At 38.5% G+C, this 21,960-nt stretch overlaps 1 protein-coding gene across 4 annotated transcripts in view; it reads right to left on the bottom strand.

Moving 5' to 3' along the window:
• The window catches only part of IQSEC3 (IQ motif and Sec7 domain ArfGEF 3), a 158,441-nt gene that overhangs the window by 95,838 nt on the left and 40,643 nt on the right, over positions 1–21,960 (bottom strand). For all 4 annotated transcript variants that reach the window (XM_031939388.1, XM_031939389.1, XM_031939391.1 and 1 more), the window contains exon 2: positions 8,231–8,314. In XM_031939388.1, the coding sequence (XP_031795248.1) occupies positions 8,231–8,314 (84 nt within the window). The remainder of the gene's footprint in view (positions 1–8,230; positions 8,315–21,960) is intronic.

Genomic DNA, 21,960 nt, shown 5'->3' with positions numbered 1-21,960 from the left:
AAGACCTGACTGTAGCCCATAAACACTAATCATTGTCACTAAATTCTGCTCCTGTACGGGGGTGGGAAAGGGAGAGTGAAAAAGGTCATCCTACCTACTCCTCCAAAGTCCCTGAGGCTGATGGAATTCATACCTGCCCAATTCTATTAACTTCACTTTGATCTGGTCTGGCTTAGACTAGTCCAGTCTACTTTAAATCTTTTGTCTTAGGTCTGGCCAAGTGCTTTCTTAGCTTCTGTGTTTCACTGGGAAGTCTGCTCCCCTCCAGATGCTTGGACAGTAGAAAACAGAATGACCATCTAGATGTCTTTTTTCTGGGAACAGCTAAAGGGATAGGGTCACAGCTGAAATCTTGACCTCCTGTCAAATTTTCCATTGGCCTTATACTTTCTTGAACCCATGTGGGAGTAGAAAAAGGATGATAGATACATCTTTCAGCATTGTCTTGTAAAGAATCAATCCCTTTCTTTGCTAATGGTGGGTGAAGTATATGGGTAAGACTTATTTCTCTACAAAAATTCTCTTCCAAAGTTTCATGCGGCAAAGAGGCAATTCTGGACCTTTGGTTCTTCTTATCTCTGTGCGTGGGAAGCATATTCTGGTAGGTCCAATCCAATTGTAAAGGCCTAAATTAGGAAACCAGTAACCTACTGCATAATGAAGCTAATTACCAGAATGTTGGCCAGTAACTGAAGTATATTTGAATGTAACAACTCATTAAACTAAGTAATAAATCATGAAAGTCTTAAAAACTGCCCCATTTTGAGTTAATTTAAAGGCAGATTGTACATTTCCTATTCAGCTATGATCCCTGATAGTTAGTTTTGAGTATCTTGGGTACTGACTCCTATTCTCTGAAAATCAGCAATTCTGTATTCCAGACATTTTTATTACAAAGGAGAGCTGTTCTCACTTAGTTACAGAATAGTTTTTACAAATATGATAATAATAACTTGATAATAATAGTATACAGATAATAATAATTATTATTATTATATAGCACTTTACCTACACAAAGTAACCATTTGTCACTTAAGCTCTGTCAGCCTCAATTTCCTCAACTGTAAAATGGGGATCATAATAGCATCTACCTTCCAGGATTGTTAGGGGGCGTTTAATGAATAATATTTGTAAAGAGTTTATCACAATGCCTGGCATATAGCAGATGTCTAATAAATGCTTATTTTCTTTCCTTTTCTTCATGAATTCAATAGTAACAAATGAGCAAGACTTTACTGAAGAATCCTCATTCCAATATACGGGTCTATAGAGGTAATACACACACTTGTGTGGCCTTTGGAACCTAAAGAGAACCCAGATGGCCAGATCCAGATTATTGTATATACAGAAAGTGGCCATGTCCCATAAAACACAAGTGGCCCAAGAACACAGATGAAGGAGAAAGAAGCATGGACTCCTTGATTCTCCCTCCTTTGGATATGACTGCCATTCTCCTGTCTGTTCCATTCCCACAACGTCCAATTGCCCAAATCCATTCTAATGTTCTAATGCCATTGCCTCTCATTACCTCTAACATCCCTGATTCCCTGTTTGCATGAATGCCTCCCAGAGAGAACCTTCCTCTTCCAACTAAGATCATTCTGAGAGACACAAGAGACAAGGGTATAAATGTAGGAAAAAAAGGCAAACAAGACAAAACTCATAGCAACACAGGACTTTTGAGAAAATTTAGTCCATTTACCTCAACTCAGAGATGAACTATACCCCCACTTGTCAATCTTATATTTTAAAATCACTACAAAAGGAGGCTAATGAACCTCAGTGGTTTACACACAAAAGCTTCTCAATTCAGAAGGACAGATTTTCTTGTGTCCAAATCCTTCTTACTGACATGTAAAACTATATTTTCTAATTGCACTAAAATGAGTTAAAGTTTCTTTTTTTCTGTTGTTGTTACTGATCTATCTATATGCAGTACTTTTTTCAGTCCATACTTCTCAGCAAATAAACAAAAACTTGTTAAATAAAATACATTTGCCAATACCTTACTTCTAGACAAAAACCAAGGGTGAAATGAAGAAGAATTCATGTCTCAACAAATCCAAACATGCATTTTCCTTCCATTGACCTTGTTACCCAATGTCTATCGCCTCCAAATTCCTTTCAGCACTAAGGAGGCACAGATCGGTATTCACTTAGACTCAGTGATACACCATAAATTGTACCCTGGAGGTGTTAACCAGAATTTTGTAGGTAACAATTACAAGCTGTAAAATAACATGTTTTTCTCATCTTCTTTGCCTCTTGAAATAATTTAAATTAAATAATGTCAAAGTTATCAAAACTACCTTGTTGACTTTTTTGTCTTTAAAGTGTCAGAAAACTCTTTGGTTTAAAGTATTGCATGTATGTTAAAATTGTAAAGAGCATAACAGCTTTGTTAAAAGCTAAAGGCACCTCCATCACTACTTGTGGGGTGAGGATGAGGAAATTCTTAAGCAAGGACTGGTAGAGGAAAGAAGCCCCTAGAATTGAGGTAAAAGACTTAGAGAATGGCCAGAAACTAGGGTGGAATTGTATACTTGTGGTAAAAAGACTCTGAGATAAAAGAGACAAGTTCTAAGAAGATATATATATATATATATATATATATATATATATATATATATATATATACATATATGTATGCATATATACATTTATATTATGTATTTCCAAACTATGAAGATGTCATGTGGTCTAGATCTGTATAGAGCACTGAGCCTTGGAGATAAGAAGTACATTTGAATATTGCCTTAAACACTAGCTATAAGGTGACTTGAGGCAAATCACATATCCAGTCCCATTTTCCTCATCTGTAAAGTGAAGAAACTTGTACCTCAGATTTGTTGTGAAGTTCAAATGAAATAACATACATAAGGTTTTGCAAACTTTAGAGAGCCCTGTAAAAGTCAGCTAGTATGAGTCCCTACTTCATTAATAGCTGTTTGTCCTGGATTTCAAGATATGGTATCCCAGGAAACTTTGTCCCATGGGAATAAGAATATTTTTCCCTTTGATCTCATCCCTTCATACACTGGTCTTTTGGTTTGAGGAATCTCCCAGGGACAATGGCAAGAGAGGCTGGGAAACAGAAAGGGGTGGATTGGGAAAAAGGGAACATGGACTATCAGGAAACCTTAGCTTCCATGGTCTGAGCCCCTCAGATTTGTCCAATAGCATCTTGGCAATTCATCCAACTTGCTTAATAGCAGGCCCTTTCCCTGCTAAACACTGAACAGCAGGGACGGATGAGAAGAGAAAGAAGTGACATACATCCAGCTCACAGCCAGAAGCTCCCAGCAGCTGCTAAGCCAGGGCTGTGACTAATGGAGCAGGCACAGGAGGCCTGGAGAACTCAAATGCTTGAAGTTTAAACTGTATTGATTGAGAATTTAATTGCTCCATAATCGCTGAGTAAACACTGGCCAAGCTATATTGATCATACCTCAGCCCCGATATCAGCAACCCCACTCAGAGACAAGCAGGAAAAGGGGAAATGTTTGCTCTGTCCAAGCTTATTCCCGGTTTCCTCCACATCAAACTATCACCATTACCTAGGAGTCCTAGGCCAGCGGCCTCTATTGGAAAGCAGTCTCTGCCACAAATACTCATAGGACAAAAGGGCTGATCAGTATAGGGGTGGTTAAAGTTAAAGTGACTCTGGACCCCAAATGAATCATCAGTGGCTCCCTATTGCCTCTAAGAGAGAACATAAACACCCAGCTTGGCATTTAAGCCTTCTACAATATAGTTATGAAGTTCAGTCTTGTTTCACTTCCATATGTTTTGAGGCAACTTCAAAAACCAGAAAGCCTTGAGTTGAAGTTCCAAGCCTGACACAAATTGGGATGTGACTCTAGGTAGCTCATTTCTCAGTGCTCTAGACCACCAAGACTTAGAAGAGGTGCTGACCATTATTGGTAAAGAGATTCTTCATCTAGGAATTCTCCATACCAACAAAATCACAAATTGAGTCTATTCATTTAGGGACAATGGCCCTGCTTGCAGTTCCCTGAACTCTATCTTCTGTCTCCCACCTCCAGGTCTTTGCACAAGCTTTCCCCAATAATTGACATATACCCTACAAAATCCAGTCTCTTAGAATCCTAAATTTCACCCACAACTTTTGTTGAGCTCCCTGATTGTGGTAGTGATTGTTGTTTAGCATCCTTTCCCCTCTCAAATCATTTTATATTTACTCATCTGTTTCCATGTTGTATCTTCAATAGAATATGAGTTCTCTCAGGGTAAGGGACTTATTAATGTGGACTTATAATTCACATTATCTTTGGATCTCCTATATCTGGCATAGCACTTTGCTAGCATAAGGCCCTGAATGATAATTTTTTTTAAATTTAAATGATAGAAAGATTGGCTAAGGTTGGAAAAATTATAAGTGGATACAAAAATTTATCTTGACTCCCCCAGAGAACATTTATTTTTCTAGCTTCTAGGATATAGATGTGGGGAATTGATGGGAAGGAAGTATTCTCAAGAATGAAGGTGAAGGAAACATCATGGGCATTTGAGTACTTTTGTTGGATCTGAGGTTTAAGTTCTGCAGAAGCCTCCCAAATCTTGTTCCAATTTCCCCAGGGTGCTTCTCTTTGCAGCACCTTTTTTCTCCTGACTCGGAAGCCCCTTCTCAGGAAGCTGGAGAGACCCACAGGGGGCTGGAGCCTCCCCTTCCAGAAAAGCAGCTGCTGCTTCTGGCTTCATCCCAGCAGCAGCCTCCTCTCATTACTCTAATAAAAACCAATCTCCCTCATCGGGGCCCCCGTTGCCACCCACAGAGACAAATGGACTGCAATTCTGCTCACTGCTGAGAGGCGCCTGGCCAGCTCCTGGGTCATTGTTTGGTGTGTCACAGAGAGATGGGAGAGAGGGATGGGGAGCCGAGCCAGAGGGATGGAAAGTAGGGCTGCAATTACTGGCCTATTCAGCTCCCCAGAATAAAGTCCTGCCATTAGCTGGGGGGAAGAAGATGGGGAGGGGCAAGCCAGGATTGGGTCAGACTATACTCTTCAAACTGTATTGAGGCAGAGTTCTTCCTGCTGCTTCCCAGGTCCAAATAATAGGACAGTGAATATAGCCTCATTAACACTGCTCCAGTCCCATTCAACCCCACCATGAAGTGCTAACATAACTAAATTACACAAGGTGAACCTGGCCAAGGGGCCTACCTTTCTGAATTTAACCAGGGGCCAGAGGGAGCAGTCCTGGTTCAAAGCCCTACAGATTCTCCCTAGTGTTCTGGCACAGGAGGGTTTGCTCCACAGACTCTGAGGATGCTGAATTATCTCTGCAAACTGTTTCCCACTGCTCTGGTCCCTGATGCTCTCCCTATGTGACTTCCTTCCCTTCTCACTGGCTTAACATGAGTTCTTTCTCTGCCTCTTGTTCTCCACCAGAAAAGAATCAATGTTATTCCCTCCTAGTTCCTCATTCTCTATCCTGCAAAGAAAAATATTTCCTTTTTTTTCAGACTCTCCTTCACCAGCATCAAGCTTTTCTCCTTCTATCAGCTGGTCTGTGAGGGGTTCTCTGGGGCCACACTAGAGAATGGAAGCGGGACCACCAGGACGAGCATTCAGCTGACCGAAGCATGAGTCGGTCCTCCCTTTGCACACTTGATTAATCCCAGGACCAAGTAATCCTCTTAGAGTGACAAGCCACACTAGTGGCACCCAGATAGCTCAATTAAAGATACTCTGCTTAGCTCCACATTTGGAAGGTGGGATGGAGGAGATAATACAAACCGGCTCTGACAGTCCAGTTGGCTAAAACCAGCCACACAGGATAAAGCCAGAGTATTCATGAGGGCTGCCCTCATTAAAACAGAGAGTTAAGGACAGGAGGGCAAATAAAGCTAGAAGTGGGGTGCACAAACCTCTCCTGATTGGATCTATTCCTATTCTCCCAGAGCCTTTTGTCCTCCCTTCTTGCCCAGAACATAAGCTGGGGAGAAATGTTATTATCCTTTCCTATAATCTGATCAAGCCAACAGGCAAATTTGACTGGCCGAAAGCTGAGACCCAATTACCTTATCCTACCTACAACCATCCAGGAAACCATGCTGAGCTCTGATTAACTTTTGCTGGACTCCTCTCTGAGTCACTGGGATACCCAAATGACTTATCCTAGGGTGGCATTGGGAAGCTGTACTGTGTGTGGAGCATGGCTAAATTGGAGGGAACCGGATGGATATACAAAGAGACTTTCCTCTGAGAGGCCATTAGGAGTTTTGTGTGCAACCCATCTGAAGTTAGCAATTCTGCTCCATTTCTAGTTCTAGCCCCTCTCCTTATGCCCAACACAAGGTATAGAGGAGAGGGTTAAGAGTTAATAGTCACTAGACTTGCAGTTTCCTCAAAGATGACCTCCTCTGCTTAAAGAGAACAATAAGGGCATCCCAGGGCATCCCATGCCCCATCCCAGAGCTTGGGATTTAAGGGGCAGAGAAGGAAGAAGGTCTTATGGAAGATAAACAAAAGTAGAATCCCCCCTGAGACATCCAGAAGCAAACAGACTAATACATGTTCTATAAAGCAGCAAGACGAGATAACAAAGAGGCAGGATCCTCCCAGAGAATCAGAGGCCCTGACAACACAGACAGGCAGACACATACAGTGGAAAGCCACAAGCCAGACAAACAGACAAATAGGACAACAGGAACTAGGAGAAGCCAGGAAACAGACATGGAGAGAGAACCAGAGTCCTGGACCAACCTGGGGACAAGTCACAATCCCGCCCCCCCCCCTTGAATTAGGGGGAGGGGAGAGGAAAGGGAGGGCTTTCAGGCCGCTGACAAATCCAACACCAAATCAAAGAAAAATATTTCCCTCTAGAGTTCCCAAATCTAGCTGATAGCCCCTCAAGATGAAAGGCAAATGGCAGTCTTCTTGGGAACTTTTAAGATGGTAGATTTCCCATTAACATATCTCAAATCATGGGACAGGGTCCCCTAATATGTTGGAGGTCCCAGACGCCATGAAAAAAACCTCACTTCAAGAAAAAGCTTCATTCCATAACCTCCCCAACCCAAATCAGTTACCTGTCTGTTCTGGAGTTTGAAGTCAATCACATTCCCACCTCTTGCCAAAAGTTCCAGCGCCTTGGCCCATCCCTTACCCACCATGTTTAGGCTAGAGAGGAGCAGGAAGGGGCTTTCAGGGATGTGGTAGGGGGGACAGCATGAGACTGAAAGAGTGTTAAAATGTTATGTGATGTAGGAGGGGCAGAAAGGGGAGAAATACAGAAAAAGCAAAGGAGAGGAGTGGGAAGAGCCCAGAATTTTGAATCAGAGGGTATAAGTTAAAACTTGACCTCTTCTCCTTGCTAACTGGGTAATCTTGGACAAATCACTTTATTCTCCGGCCTCAACTCCTCATCTGTAAAATGTGGGGTTTGAATTCGATGTTTCCTTCAAGTCTTAAATACTATGATTCAAGTCGGAAACACCAAAGTTGTTATAGGATGAGAGCTTGGAGTATTGCTCCTTATCAGTTTTCTGGTCTTTGTTCAGGGAATGGAAAAATAAGGGAAGATGACTCAGAATAGAGCAATTAGGGACATGGGCGCTTATATTGAGAGGACATAAAGGGAAGATGTTGGCACCTTTTGAAACATAGGTATCATGAAACATAGAAGTATATCTTCTTCCTTGGGGAAGAAAACCTAATTTATACTTTATATATTTACCTCCCAGAAAGCAAAAGCCTAGCACCAAAATTCCTCATGCTTGGTTTTTCAACCACCCTTCCCCCCATGCTATTTCCAATTCTCTGAATAGGTATAAAATACATTAAAACTAAATTAGTTTTAATTCAATTTGCATTTTAAAAATTATTGCACTTTATATGGCATTTTTATAATGAAGAGGGGCAAGGTACTCCAGTTCCCAAAGGGTCTGAGTGGGGAGGGGGAGAACAAGCATTTATTAAGCACTGTGCTAAAAGCTTTAGAAATACTATCTCATTTGATCCTCACAACAACCACAAGAGGTAGGTGCTATTAATATCCCATTTGAGGAAACTGAGGCAGATAGAAACTAAGTGACTTGAAAACAAAATGAAGAGGGAAAAATAAGAAATTTCATGAAAATTGACCAGAAGAAAAGAATATAAGCATGAAATGAAAGGTTTGATCAGGTAGGAAAGAACATAGGAAAGATCTAAAGGAATACCCAAACATGATAAAAGAAAAAGACAGACATCCAAATTCCCACCTTTGGGAGGCCAGATCTGAAGATGCAGGCTTCTGTTCGGCATCAGCAGCTGGACAGCAGAATTGGTGCAGCACAGTCTCATTCCTGGAGAGAGGAGACAGAGGCCAGTCAGAGCTCTAGCTAGTGCTGGAGGACCCCACAAATCCCACCAGCACAACCATTACGCATGAGCATATTTTATATACCATTGAGTCACTGATCCAGGGCAGAGGGAGAACTAAGCATCCCTACTGATCTCAGCCTCTGGTAGCTTTCTCTCCATTTGTTCTTTCCTATAAGACATACAATAATATGCACACGATAGAGAGAGTATTGATCTTAGACTCAGTAGACTTGGATTTGAACCTGCTTCTTCCATTTCCTAATTATGAAACTCTAGAAAAGTCATTAACACTTTGGCTCCTCGGTTCTCTCCTCTGTAAAAGAGGGATGGGAATGCTTGCACCACCTACTTCACAGGTAGGTTGTGAGAAAAGTACTTTGTAAGCCTTAAATTGATCATGAAATGTGAAATATCATTATCACCTTGACACTCTTTCTCCAACGCACTGTCTGTAATGCTCTAGAAACCAAAGTGTATTCTCAATTGTTCTGTCATTTCAGTCCTGTTCAACTCTTTATGAACTCGTGTGGGGGGATCTTGGCAAAGATACTGGAGTGGTTTAGTTTATCCTTCTCCAGATCATTTTACAGATGAGGAAACTAAGGCAAACAGGATTAAGTGACTTGCCCAGGGTTATACAGCTACTAAATGTCTGATTACGGATTTGAATTCAAGTCTTCTTGACTCTAGGTCTGGCACTCTATCACTTAGCTGTCCCATCATTACATATACACATAATCATATATACACATGCATTTCTGCATGGAATCTTGCTTTACAAATTGAAAACTCAAGTTATGAATAACGGACAAGACATGACATGGTGGTCACAAATAGAATAAATTCTCTACATGAAGAAAGGTGGTATCATGCTTAGTTGAGAGAAAGGAAATCTGGGTAAGTGATTTGGACAAGTCAGTGGCAAAGCTGAGATAAGAAGATAACTGTCCTTTCTTGCTCTTTCCCAGAAAAAAAAAAAAGGTCCCTCCTACAGCCCTGAGTCACAGCATTTCCTTTTTTCACTGATCACAAGGAGAAACTAAAAAATGCTGTGAAAAAACCCCATCATGATCACTCATAGTCATTTACTGTTCTTAGATTTCCAAAGTATTTTCTTCACAACAACGTGGGATAGAAGGTTGCTTGCTGGCTTGGGGGTGGAGAAGAGGGAGGAAAATTTGGAATACAAGATTTTGCAAAGGTTAATGTTGAAAACTATCTTTTTCTTATCCAGTATGTGCTTAACAAATATTTGGTACATTGAGACATCTTCTGAAAGATCTACCTCTAATCACTTAAAAATGATTTTTTGCCCATTGATATGATGAAAATTTTCATGATAATGAGCAATGATTTCATTCATAATCTTATCACAATTTGGTAGCAATGAATACTTTTTGGTCATATGTGTTTCTGTCATTCACTATATTTTGTTGGAGATTTTGTGTCAATATTAATAAGACTAGACTGAATTTTTCTTTTTGGGGGCTTTTATCTTTTTTCTGATTTGGAGCTCAAAACCATATTTGCTTCATGAAAATAATTCTGGGGTAATATCTTTCTTTAGGTTTACAATAAATGTAACAGAGTATTCAAAAGGAGAGCTATCTTTGCATATATTTGGAAAAATAAAATACTATTTTAAAAGGGGTAAAATAAATAAATTTTGGAGGATTAAAAAAACCAATGTGGGACAGAAAGTAAATCCCTTTTACAGATGAAGAAAAAGGATCATGCAGGTGAAATGATTTACCCAGGGACCCACAGCTAGCAAGAGCTGGAGCTTGGATTCAAAATCAAATCTCTTCATTAAAATTCCGGGCCTCCTGCCTTTCTGGGAGAGATTTTAGAATTGACACTCCTGTTTTAAAACAAGAAAACAGGAGCTAAGCGGTAAATGCCTTGTCCAAGGTCTCTTTCAGAGCAGAAACTAGAACCAATGTTTCCTGACTCTACCATAATAACCTTAACTGTCCAGATTCACTTTGTGAATTCCCTTCTACTTTGTCACTGCCTGGGGAAAGTTCATGATGGAGGGAGGTTTCAGAGGCCAGAACAAGAAAGAGAGAGAGGCAGGATAAACATGAGTAGCTGAATATGCTAAACTGCCACTGGAAGTAATAGATCTGTCCCCACAGAGCCTAGAAGGCTAGATCGCAGTCTCCTAGCAGCTGAGGTAGCAATGCATCGCCACTTAAAATTGGGCAAAGGAAGAACAGGCTATGAATTTCTTACAAACACCATAAGTGGTTTGTAATCAAACCAACAGAAACTTCTTCACGTCCCTAGTCCTTAGAGTTCTGGAAAGAGGAATGCCCACTCGGATAAAATCCCACTCTCTTAGGAGTCATTCTGAATTCTACAACCTATTCCCAGGAATCACCTTCCCTGTAAAGCACTTACTATTTTTCTCTGGTTTTCATTCAGGGTAAGGTACAATTTTAGCCCTTTTCAGGGACTGTATCTATTTTACATAACCCAGAATTGTAGTTTTCCAACTCCTTTCTTTATCAGGTACATAGAATTCTCATACTCCCTTCCAATCTCTCTCTGGTTCAGGGAGTCTGAGCAGTGCATGCTAGTATTTGTAGTCTTGGGAAGGGACTATAAGAATTCCACACCAGATTTGTTCTATAGTTTCTCACTTGGTGATCTTTTCCACTCCTGTGGCTTCAGTTATTGCCTCTGTGCAGATGATTCCCAAATTTACATTTCTACCTCCAACTGCTCCTCAGAACTAAAGTCCCTTATCATCAACTGCCTCCTGGATATCTCCATCCAAATGTTCCAGCAACACCTCAAACTCAGCATGTCTAAAACTGAACTCATCATCTTTTCCTCCAATTCCCCTAGGTTTATTTCTATTGATGGCACCACTATTCTCCCGTTCCAACAGACTTGTATCCTCAAAATCATTTTTTATTCTTTCCTCTCCTTCTCATAACAAATTCAATCAGTTGTCACAGCTGGTCCATTCCCCTTCCATAATATTGCTCACATCCAATCCCTCCTTCCAATTCCCACTGCAATTTCTCTTGTTCCGGCCCTCACTTCTCCTTTCTCCTTTCACAATGTATGGTGAGATAATCTCCCAACATGCTCCTGTGATTATGTCACTCCTCCATTCTATCTAGGCAGACAGTGAATAGAGCATTAGTCCTGGAGCTGGTAGTACAAATCCAGGTTCAGACACACAAGCTATGTGACCCTGGTGAAGTCATTTAATCTCTATCTGCCTTAGTTTTTTGAATTGCAAAATGTTGCTAAGTGCTTAAAGGCATGGTAATGTTTATTCTCTTCTCTTTCCCTTCCTTGCCCTCATTCAAAAGCTTTCAATACTTTCTCATTTCCTAACAAATATAGTAGTGATCCAGGCTTTCCATAAATTTGGCTTTAACCTGTCTCAGCAATTCTTACAATTACCTCTCAAGTACTTTTAAATAGTCCGATTGGCCTCTTCTCAAGGCGTCATTCTCTTTCCGTTCTCTTTCTTTTATCCTTCTCTGGTGATTCCCACAAATGAAATGAACTTCCCTCTCCTTTTTTGGTTTAAGTTTTTCCTTTCTTTGAAAGTTTAACTCAGGTGTTATCTCCTCCATGAAGCCTTCCTCAAATTCCCTATATCACTTTGCCTGAACCTTTTCTTTTCATCAATCTTAATCCCTCTGTTTCATAGGTATTTGTATGTTTCTTCTATTAGCATGTCACATTATATGTGCCTTCGGTATGTTGTTGTTCAGTCATTTCCAACTCGTCAATGACCCTATCTGAAATTTTCTTGGCAAAGACAATAGACTGGTTCTCCATTTTCTTCTCTTTATATATAGTAAATATTTAGTGAAGAGTTTGTTGAATGACTGGCTGACAATGGAGGAGAGTTGGCTGAGTAATGTCCTATCCAACTTTAATGCAATCTCATTCCTTCATTTAGCCCTAAATTACTATGCCTACAGTTCTGCCATTAATGGCATCCTCCTTCTACAACCCATTCCTCCAATCTCTGCAAAGATGCAGATTGGACTTCTGGGGAGATGGGACTCTACCTCTGCAACCACTAAAAGGCCATTCTCTAGGCTATTGCTATGCCCAACAAAGCATCTACCTGTCTCTGAATCCTTAACTATTTTCATTATAGATAAAATAATCCTAGATGATACTTTGCTTATGCCAAATTAATTCTTCTCCTTCCATCTCATTCTTTCTCATTACCTCCCCAGATATGCATTTTGAGCTATGTCCCCCACCTATGGAAGGGGGGAAATTGGGACACAAGGTTTTGCAAGGGTCAGTGGTGAAAAATTATCCTTGCATATGTTTTGAAAATAAAGGGGCTGTGCTGCTATGTGCCAGAAAGTCAGTCCACTTTTTAATGATTCCTCATTGGGCTCTGCATTTCCTATGGGCTTTTAAAATAGCACAGCCTCTTCTTCTCTCCTCTTCCCTCTCCCCAGAAGAGTCAATAAATCCATTGGAAGCCACATCCCAGGAAGAGAAACAGACTGACCACCACCAATTCAGGTTGAAATTACCAGCTTCAAGTGTGCCCTTCAAAAGAGGCAATCTTGAATTTTCAAGTTGAAAAACAAAGCTGCTCCATTCTTATTTTGCTTCTTATTTCTGTGCCCAATTAAAATGAACTTTGGATTGGAAACAATAGAACAGAATTGGTGAATAGGGAGTGATATGCAAGATAATTAAGAGAAGACAAGAAATCACCTGTGTTGGATAAGTTCAAGTTTCTAGACCCAGAAGAGCTACATCCTTCAATACAAAAAGACCTAATTCCTGTACCTCCTGAGCTATTGTCAGGAAATTTTGAAAAATTATAAAGAATTAGAGAGGTGCCAAAGAACTGCAAAAGGACAAATCTTGATCTAGTTTTCAAAGAAAAGAGAGAGAATGTAGTCAACTAAAGGTTAATGATCATGACTTAAATTCCTGGCAAAAAATTCTAAAAACTGTTATTAGGAGGTAATTGGTGAACATCTAGAAAGGGAAACAGTGATCAGCCAGCAAAGCTACATCAAGAACAGATAATGCCAAACTATCTTCATTTTCTTTTTTTGATTGGAGTGTTAAAGTATTAGTGGCAGGGAATATTACAGATTTAATTTGCCTAGATCTCACCAAAGTACTTGGCAGAGACAAAGTGTCACAGGATACCTATTCTTATAGAAAAAATGGAGAGATGTAGGGATCTATATAATAATATGATTAATTGAGGACAGATTGATTGGCAAGCCCCAAAGAGTGGTCACTTATAGGTTGATAGGAGATCTTGGGGCATCTGTTCTTGGTCCTTTGTTGTTTAACATATTTTTTAATCAGTGAATTAGAATAAAGTCAGATGCTATGCTTTAAAAATTTATAGATGACAGAGTTGAGAAGGATAGCTAATCATGTTAAGTGTCAATAAGAATCATCAAAAAAATCTAGATAGGACAGAACATTGAGCTGAATTTAAGATTTAATAAAGATCATTATGAAACTGTAAAGTTCAGCTCAAAAAATTAATTTTGCTTTTATCAGACAGAAAACTCATTGCTAGGTAAATAGTTTGTCTAAAAAATATCTGAGGGTTTTAGTGGACTACAAGCTCAGCATGAGCCAACTGTATGATATGACACCCAAAAATACTTATACAGTCTTTTTTCCTACGACTAGAGAGGTCCCATTGTACTTTCCCCTGATCAGATAATATTGGGAGTATTATCTTCAGTTCTGATTGATAGTCCAGAGAGTACTGGTAAACTGAAAAATTTTTAGGAAAGGATGATTGGGATTGGGAAAGACTTCAAGATTCTGTCATATGAAGATCAGCTAAAGAAAGTGAAGCTGTGAGATCTAGAAAAGAACAAAGAGGAGACTGATCTGCAAGTGCTTGTGGTGACATTGTAGGAATGTCAGACTTGTTCTTTTTGACTGTAAAGGGCAGGATAAGGAGGTATAGGGGAGTGTGGAGTGACTGAAGAGAAACTTTTGTTTTGATGCAAGAAAATTCACTCTTAGGGCTATCCAAAAGTGAAATTTGGAAGTTAATTGATGCTCCATTATTGATGATCTTCAAATGAAAACTAGAGAACCTTTTATTGGATATATAATAGAGGAAATTCTCAATCCTATATGGGACTAAATAGTCTAAAATGGTCTTCCTAAATGGTCTCCTTTCCAACTCTCTGATTCTCTGATATTATGAGTTGGGAGTAATCAGAGAGTGGCCAATAGATGAGTCCCCATCCCCACACAAATGGCATGTGGTCATCCAGCTTCTCTTTGTACACTTCCATTGACAGGGAGCTCATGATGTCATGAGGCAGCCTGTTCTAATTAGCACCAATCACTTAACCTCCCTGGACCCCTGTGATTTCCTTTCACATATGACCTAGAACTGAGGAAGTAATTTTCTGAATCTCTGTACTAAGACTTAGTGCCTGAGTCCATTCATGTTGGATGCTTCCAGGTTGATTACATTTCTCAGGATTTTAGACCAAAATTCTTGGTCTGTAAAATTCTGAGCAAGTAGATGAAGTTGTTCTTTCAGGTCAGCCAATGACAACCAATTCAAATGCCAAAAAAAGAAGGAAGAGTTCTGTAATCAACCAATGAATAAGTTATTTTAGGCCTCCAAAAGGATTTCCTTATCCTTACAGCTAAAGTTCTTGTTTTTCCCCTCAAGTACTCACAAATTACTCCCAGTAGTAATGTCCTAGTTGGGCAGTAATAACAACCTTAGCTAACTTTATATTGTATTTACTACTGTGCCAGGTCTCATGCTAAGTGCTTTACAATAATTATTTCATTTGATCCTTACAACAACCCTGGGAGGCAGGTGTTATTATTACTCCCATATTACAGAAGAGGAAATGGAAGCAACTGGACATTAAGAGATTTGCCTGGAGTCACACATGGTAGGAAGTATGTGAGGCCAGATTTGAACTCAGATCTTTATACCACCCAGCTGTCTGATAAGAGTCAGAAGATCTGATCCTGCTCCTCACTTGTGGCACTCATTAAGAAAATCATTTCTCTGAGTTTCTGTTACCTCATTCATAAATGGATAGAACTATCAGGAAATAAGTCCTTTATTAAAGCCATCTAAATATGATTTACATACAAGATAATTGTATAAATATGTATGCCTATATTCAATTTACATATATTTTTTTACCATATTTAACATGTATTGGATTACTTGCCACCTATGGGAGGGGGGAAATTGGGACACAAAGTTTTGCAAGGGTCAATGGTGAAAAATTATCCTTGCATATGTTTTGAAAATAAAAAACTTCAATAAAAATAAATAAATCTGAACTTCTTCTTTTCTTCTTCTTCTTCTTCTTCTTCTTCTTCTTCTTCTTCTTCTTCTTCTTCTTCTTCTTCTTCTTCTTCTTCTTCTTCTTCTTCTTCTTCTTCTTCTTCTTCTTCTTCTTCTTCTTCTTCTTCTTCTTCTTCTTCTTCTTCTTCTTCTTCTTCTTCTTCTTCTTCTTCTTCTTCTTCTTCTTCTTCTTCTTCTTCTTCTTCTTCTTCTTCTTCTTCTTCTTCTTCTTCTTCTTCTTCTTCTTCTTCTTTTTCTTCTTTCCCCCAAAGGTTTTGTATTCAAATTCTTTGTATTCTCAGCTCACCTTGTGATGGAAGGAAGAAGATATCCGGCTGACATTATCGTTTTCCTATTCCATTAAAATGGAAAGTGAGATTGGGAGTAGCCATGAAAAACAGAGATGCTTCACCAAGCAAGTGAAGAGAATTTCCATAATGCTTAGCCTTGAAGGCTGTTACCCCCAAAAAGAAAGTACAAATTATGCTGGAATCCCCATCTGGAGCAGGGTTCAATAGCTCTTCTTGTCTTGGAACAAGTGATGTTAAAGCAGTAACTCTACTTCTAATGTTTAACTTTTCCTGAACTCCATTCACCCAAATCCTGCTAAGGTTACTCCAGACATGAGAGAAAAGTGATCATAGAATCACAGATTAGACTTTTGCTCTTGAGGAATCCTAAATTCTGCCCAGCCTAGTGAAAAAAAAAAGTTATTGCAGGGCAGTATTCAGCTCTTAGGAATCATGAAATGTGAGAGAAGAGTAGAACCTGGGAATTTATCTTGCCTGCCATTACATTTTATAGATGGGGAAAGTAGTTCAGGGTGGTGGAGTGATCTGCCCAAGATCACACAACTAGTTCACAAAATCACAACATTTCAGAGCTAAAAAGGAACCTTCCAGATAATTTAGCCCCCAATCATAATTCATAAGTAAAGAAGTAAAAGTTTAGAGAGGTTATACAAAAGTGGGATCCAATCCAGTGCTTTTTTCACTAAATTGAAGAACCAAGATCAGACCCCAAGGCTTCTGATTATCCAATGGTCTTATTACCATATACAATGTCCATCACTTCCAAGGTTTTGTATCCCCTTTCTGCCCCTCCAAAATAAAACCCTCTGTCAAAATAGAGACATTTATAAAGAATACCTTTCAAAGGAAAGGGACCCACATGTGCAAAAATGTTTGTGGCAGTCCTTTTTGTAGTGGCAAGAAACTGGAAACTGAGTGGATGCCCACCAGTTGGACAATGGCTGAATAAATTGTGGTATATGAACGTTATGGAATATTATTGTTTTATAAGAAACTATCAGCAGGATGATTTCAGGGAGGCTTGGAGAGACTTACATGAACTGATGCTGAGTGAAATGAGCAGAACCAGGAGATCATTATACATAGTAACAAGAAGACTATACAATAATCAATTCTGATGGACATAGCTCTTTCCAACAATGAGATGACTGAGGCTAGTTCCAATGATCTTGTGATGAAGAGAGCCATCTACACCCAGAGAGAGAAGTGTGGGAACTGAATGTAGATCACAACATAACATTCTCACTCTTTTTTTTTGTTGTCTGCTTGCATTTTATTTTCTTATTCATTTACTTTCTTTTTTTAATCTGATTTCTCTTATGCATCCAGAGAATTGTATAAATATATTTATACATATTGGATTTAACATATATTTTAACATGTTTAACATATTGGATTGCTTGCCATTTAGGGAGGGGGTAGGGAGAAGGAGGAGAAAATCTGAAACACAAGGCTATGAAAGGATCAATGTTGTCAAATCATCCATGCATATATTTTGAAAATAAAAAAAGCTTTAGTAAAAAAAGAAATCCTAACTGATAAAAATTTGCTGTTTACATTATATCCATTATATCTGGTATGAAAATATTTTGTCCCAAACTGGCAGACATTCCATGTAGATTATTTATAAAATTAATTGTATAATTCAATTTGTAAGAATAAAGATTAGTTTAATATTTTATTATAGGTAGTCATAAAAATGTTTACGGGTATTTCACTGAAAGGTTCAAAAATTAAATAAAGGTTGAATTTTAGCCTCTACTTTTGAATACAATATGGCAATAGTAAAATGTTTGTTTGAAATAAAAAAAGAATATCTTTCAATAAATCTTATTTGAATATGCAAGTTTTGTGTGAGGGTTCTCTCTCCCTTTTCCTTCCCAGTATGGACATTGATTTATCACATTCATTAAGAAGGAGAATTTAATCAATTTTGTTTATTTAAAGGAAAAATCTTAGTGCTCATTCAAAGTTCTACAAATTTATAAAGATCTCAGAATGTATTGTTCAGCCTAGATATGATTAAAAAACAAAAGTAAGGGTGGGTGAACAAGTACATTAATGTTATAAAAGAAAAATAATGATGTGATACCTAGGGCAGACTTTGAGGGTTGAATGAATGTGCAGAGAGCACAGTGATTTTGGTATCCATAGAAGTACAGGAGAAAGGCCTCCAGTCCTATTCCCCAGCGCCTCAGGTCTCACTATGAATTAAATACAAATAAAGAATGGTGACCTTGCTATGGGGAAAAAGCTGCACAATGAATAGAGAATAAGAAGTAACAGATGGAATTAACTCAGCTACAAGATAATTTACATGACTCTCATATACTAGGAATGTGATGGAGTTGAAAGGAAAAAGCTTCTCATTCCAACTCAAATAACAGTCATGACTGAAGAAACAAAGCAGACAGACAACATGTGGGCTTTGGGATTGATTTGCAGCATATCTTAAGGCCTACTTTAGTCTTTAGAACCTGCCGGCCTGGTTCATAGATCCAAGACATCCTAATACATGAAAGATCAAACAAAAGGCCCTGAGTGAAAGTTAACCTGTTCTCACTCTGCCTACAGATCTATTATTATTATTATTTTAGCACCTATACTTCAGAGGAATGAAGAGTTAAATCATAACTTTGGCCCATGAATAAATTTTGGTTATTTAGTTCTTCTGGGACCCATTAGAAAGCCTTGAAAGCCAAGACTCCTATTTCTAGAAAAGTAAGAATACTAAGTGATGCAGTGGATAGAGTGCCAGACCTGAGTTCAAATCTGAGCTCAGACACTTACAATCTGTGTGACCCTGAACAAGTCACTTCACCCAGTTTGCCTCAGTTTCTCCATCTGTAAAATGAGCTGGAGAAGGAAATGGCATAGTCATTCTAGTATCTTTGCCAAGAAAATCCCAAATGAGGAACTGAAGTGACTGAGCAACAAGTACAAAGTTAGTGATGGGTTAGTCAGAAGCTCTCTCTGCATCCCTTTCTTTCTCCTTTCCTTGAACTCAAAGCCTAAAATGTAAGTCTGAGAGCAACATTAACTGATAACAATTTAATTCTCCCTTTAAATGCTGTCCTGAATTCTTGGGAAGTGAGAAAAACAGATGAGTGAATGTCAGAGACAGAACTTTTTTTGTAATAAAAGGGGGAAGTTATAGGATGTTTGTAGTGGCTATTCTGTCTCCTGCAAGTTTCACTGGACATAGACTTAGAGATACGAAGCACCATTCTCAGTACCCCCATCTTTGGCCCTCTAGAGGCCTCTATCAATTATAAAGAATACCTTTCAATAAATCTTATTTGAATATGTAAGTTTTATGTGAGGGTTCTCTCTCCCTTTTCTTTCTCAGTATGGACACTGATTTATCACATTCATTAAGAAGGAGAATTTAATCAATTTTGTTCATTTAAAGGAAAAGTCTTAGCACTCATTTAATAAAGCTGTGGGTCTGATTCACAAAAGTACTGAAATAGCCTTAAGGCTATGAATGAGGCACATCAAAAAAGCAATGATGACTAGAGTGCGGAGAGACTGCATAGTCACTGTAGTTTTAGCAGAAACCCAGCAAACTGCATTGCCTCAGTGGAGAATCATGTATAAAGAGCCAACAGTTAGCAGCATATCAAAGAAAAAAGCCCAGGGGTGAACAAATGGCTTGAACTAAGCACGGGGAATGACCCAAGAAGGTGATCCCTGGATCAGCAAATTCCATCAGTGGCTCTGCAAGGAAGCATCATTGGCAGTCTCAGACATACAGGAGCAGCAAAAGCAGCTGGGATGTATTCTCATCAATAGTATGGAATAGCATCCCAGCACATAGGAGGGCTTTTTATTTTGTTTTGGTTTTCTCCTCTGCTGACAATTTCTTTCTTTCTTTCTTTCTTTTTAATGACAATCTACTTACTTCATTTGCATAATTCCAAACAACTTTCCAAAATGTTCTAACAATTTTACAACAAAATATTGGTATGCCTTTGATCCCACACCTCATTCTGTATTGACTATTACCATTTCTTTGGTCATCTTGCCAATTTTGCATAGTGTGAAGTAAATTTTAGGGTTACACTTCTTTTATTATTAATGATTTGGAACATTCTTTCATCTGACTGTGAATACTTAGAATTTCTATTTGATCATATTCTTTGACGACTTATTTGTTAGGAAGCAATATTTGCTTATTATTTATAAATCTTGGAAATTAACTCTCTTTTTTCTTTCTAAATAATATCTTTTTATTTTCAAAATATATGCAAAATAGTTTTCAACATTCACTCTTGCAAAACTTTGTGTTCCAGATTTTTCTCCCCCACTTCCCCCTACTCCTTCCCTTAGGCAGCAAGTAATCCAATATTACATGGGTAATTCTTCTATACATATTTCCACAATTATCATATTCTGTGACAGTGATTTCTAAACATTCCTTGAATAGTTTTCAGAGGCTCACTAGAATAAGATGTGGGTTATAGAAACTTTTAATGTGTTGTGAGCCTAGATTCAAAAGATCTTGGAGACAAAGTCATAAAGAAGCTTAAAAGCATTTCCAAAGATAATGAATCAGGGATGTACCAGTAAATGTTTAACAACAGGATCCCATCCCACCCCCCAAAAATTATATACAACACACATTTTTAAGTTTAAGCTTCAGTATTAACATTTTTTCTATTATTTTCTTTTGTTTAGACACTCAACAAAACAATAAATGCAGTCTAACTGGTAGCTAAGGTATAAAAGCTTACATTGAGAATGTAGCAATTGTTTTAAGAGCTTATTTCAACTTGGTTCCATTGTATTCCTTATTAATAACTCATATTTATACAGCATTTACAGTTTATAAAATGCAAGTATTATTTTGTTTTCTGGTGGTACTAGTGATTTCATCCTTGTAGGGAGCTTCTAGTAAGGAGACCTTCATCTGCTCTATATCTTGAAGAATTGCCTGGGACACTGAGAAGTTAAATGACTTGCCCGGAATTATATAGCCAGTATGTCAGAGACAACCTTTGAACTGAGATCTTGCTGACTCAGAGACCAACTTTCTAAGCACATTTCTATCCACATGGCCTCTCATATTCCCATTTTACATATGAAAAAAACCAAGCGTCTGAGAGGTTTTTGCTCAAAGTCCTATAATGATACTGAGGGTTAGAGCTAAAACAGGAGTCTTTTACCTCATCAAGGCTGAAACAGGAAGTACCCAAAAGAGAATGATTAATGCTTTTAACCTGTGTCAAGCTAATTGAGTCAAGAGAGACTGTATCGCACCTGTAATTTAATTGATCTATATTTAGTTTCTGCCCCCAACCATCTCTCTGCACTGTGGTAAAAATAGTTGCACACTTTATAAAAGGTGACCATCGATGCTACACTTCACTGCAGTGGACAGGATGAAGGAAGATCACCGTGGAAAAAATTAAAATAGGAAAGATCAGGAAAAAGAAAACCATTCTGTTCCTTCAAGTAGAAGGAAGCACCAGACAGTTCATTGACTGTCAAAGTTAGGAGGAATCTTAGAGATCATTGTCCAATACAACCCTTTCACTTTATAGATAAAAACTGGAGTCCAAAGAAGCAATAATTTATTCCAGATCACACAGCACTTTAACTATAATAATGAATCCTCACATTTATATAGTATTTTAAGGTTTGTAAACCTTTTATATTATCCTTTCATTATCTTATTTGATCCTCACTACAACCCTGTGAGTTAGGTGCTATTATTCTAATTATTTTTCAGATGAGGAAACTGAGGTAGACAGAGGGTAAGTGATTTGTTCATTATCACATGGCTACTAAAGCTCCTAAGGCTAGATTTGAATTTGGGTCTTCCTTACTCCAGGAATCTATCTGTTGTACTGGCTGCACTATTACCAACATGGAACCTATGGTTCAGAGATTAAATGGCTTGGCCAAAATTATGAAGCTAATAAGTACCAAACCCAAAATATAAAAGAAAGTCTTTTAGGTCAGCGTGCTCTTAGACTGCCTACAAGACCATGAGAAA

This window comes from Sarcophilus harrisii, chromosome 5, assembly GCF_902635505.1.
Source record: "Sarcophilus harrisii chromosome 5, mSarHar1.11, whole genome shotgun sequence".
Lineage (NCBI taxonomy): Eukaryota > Metazoa > Chordata > Mammalia > Dasyuromorphia > Dasyuridae > Sarcophilus > Sarcophilus harrisii.
Note: the sequence above shows the minus strand (reverse complement) of the source record. Positions and strands in the feature narration are given on the sequence as shown.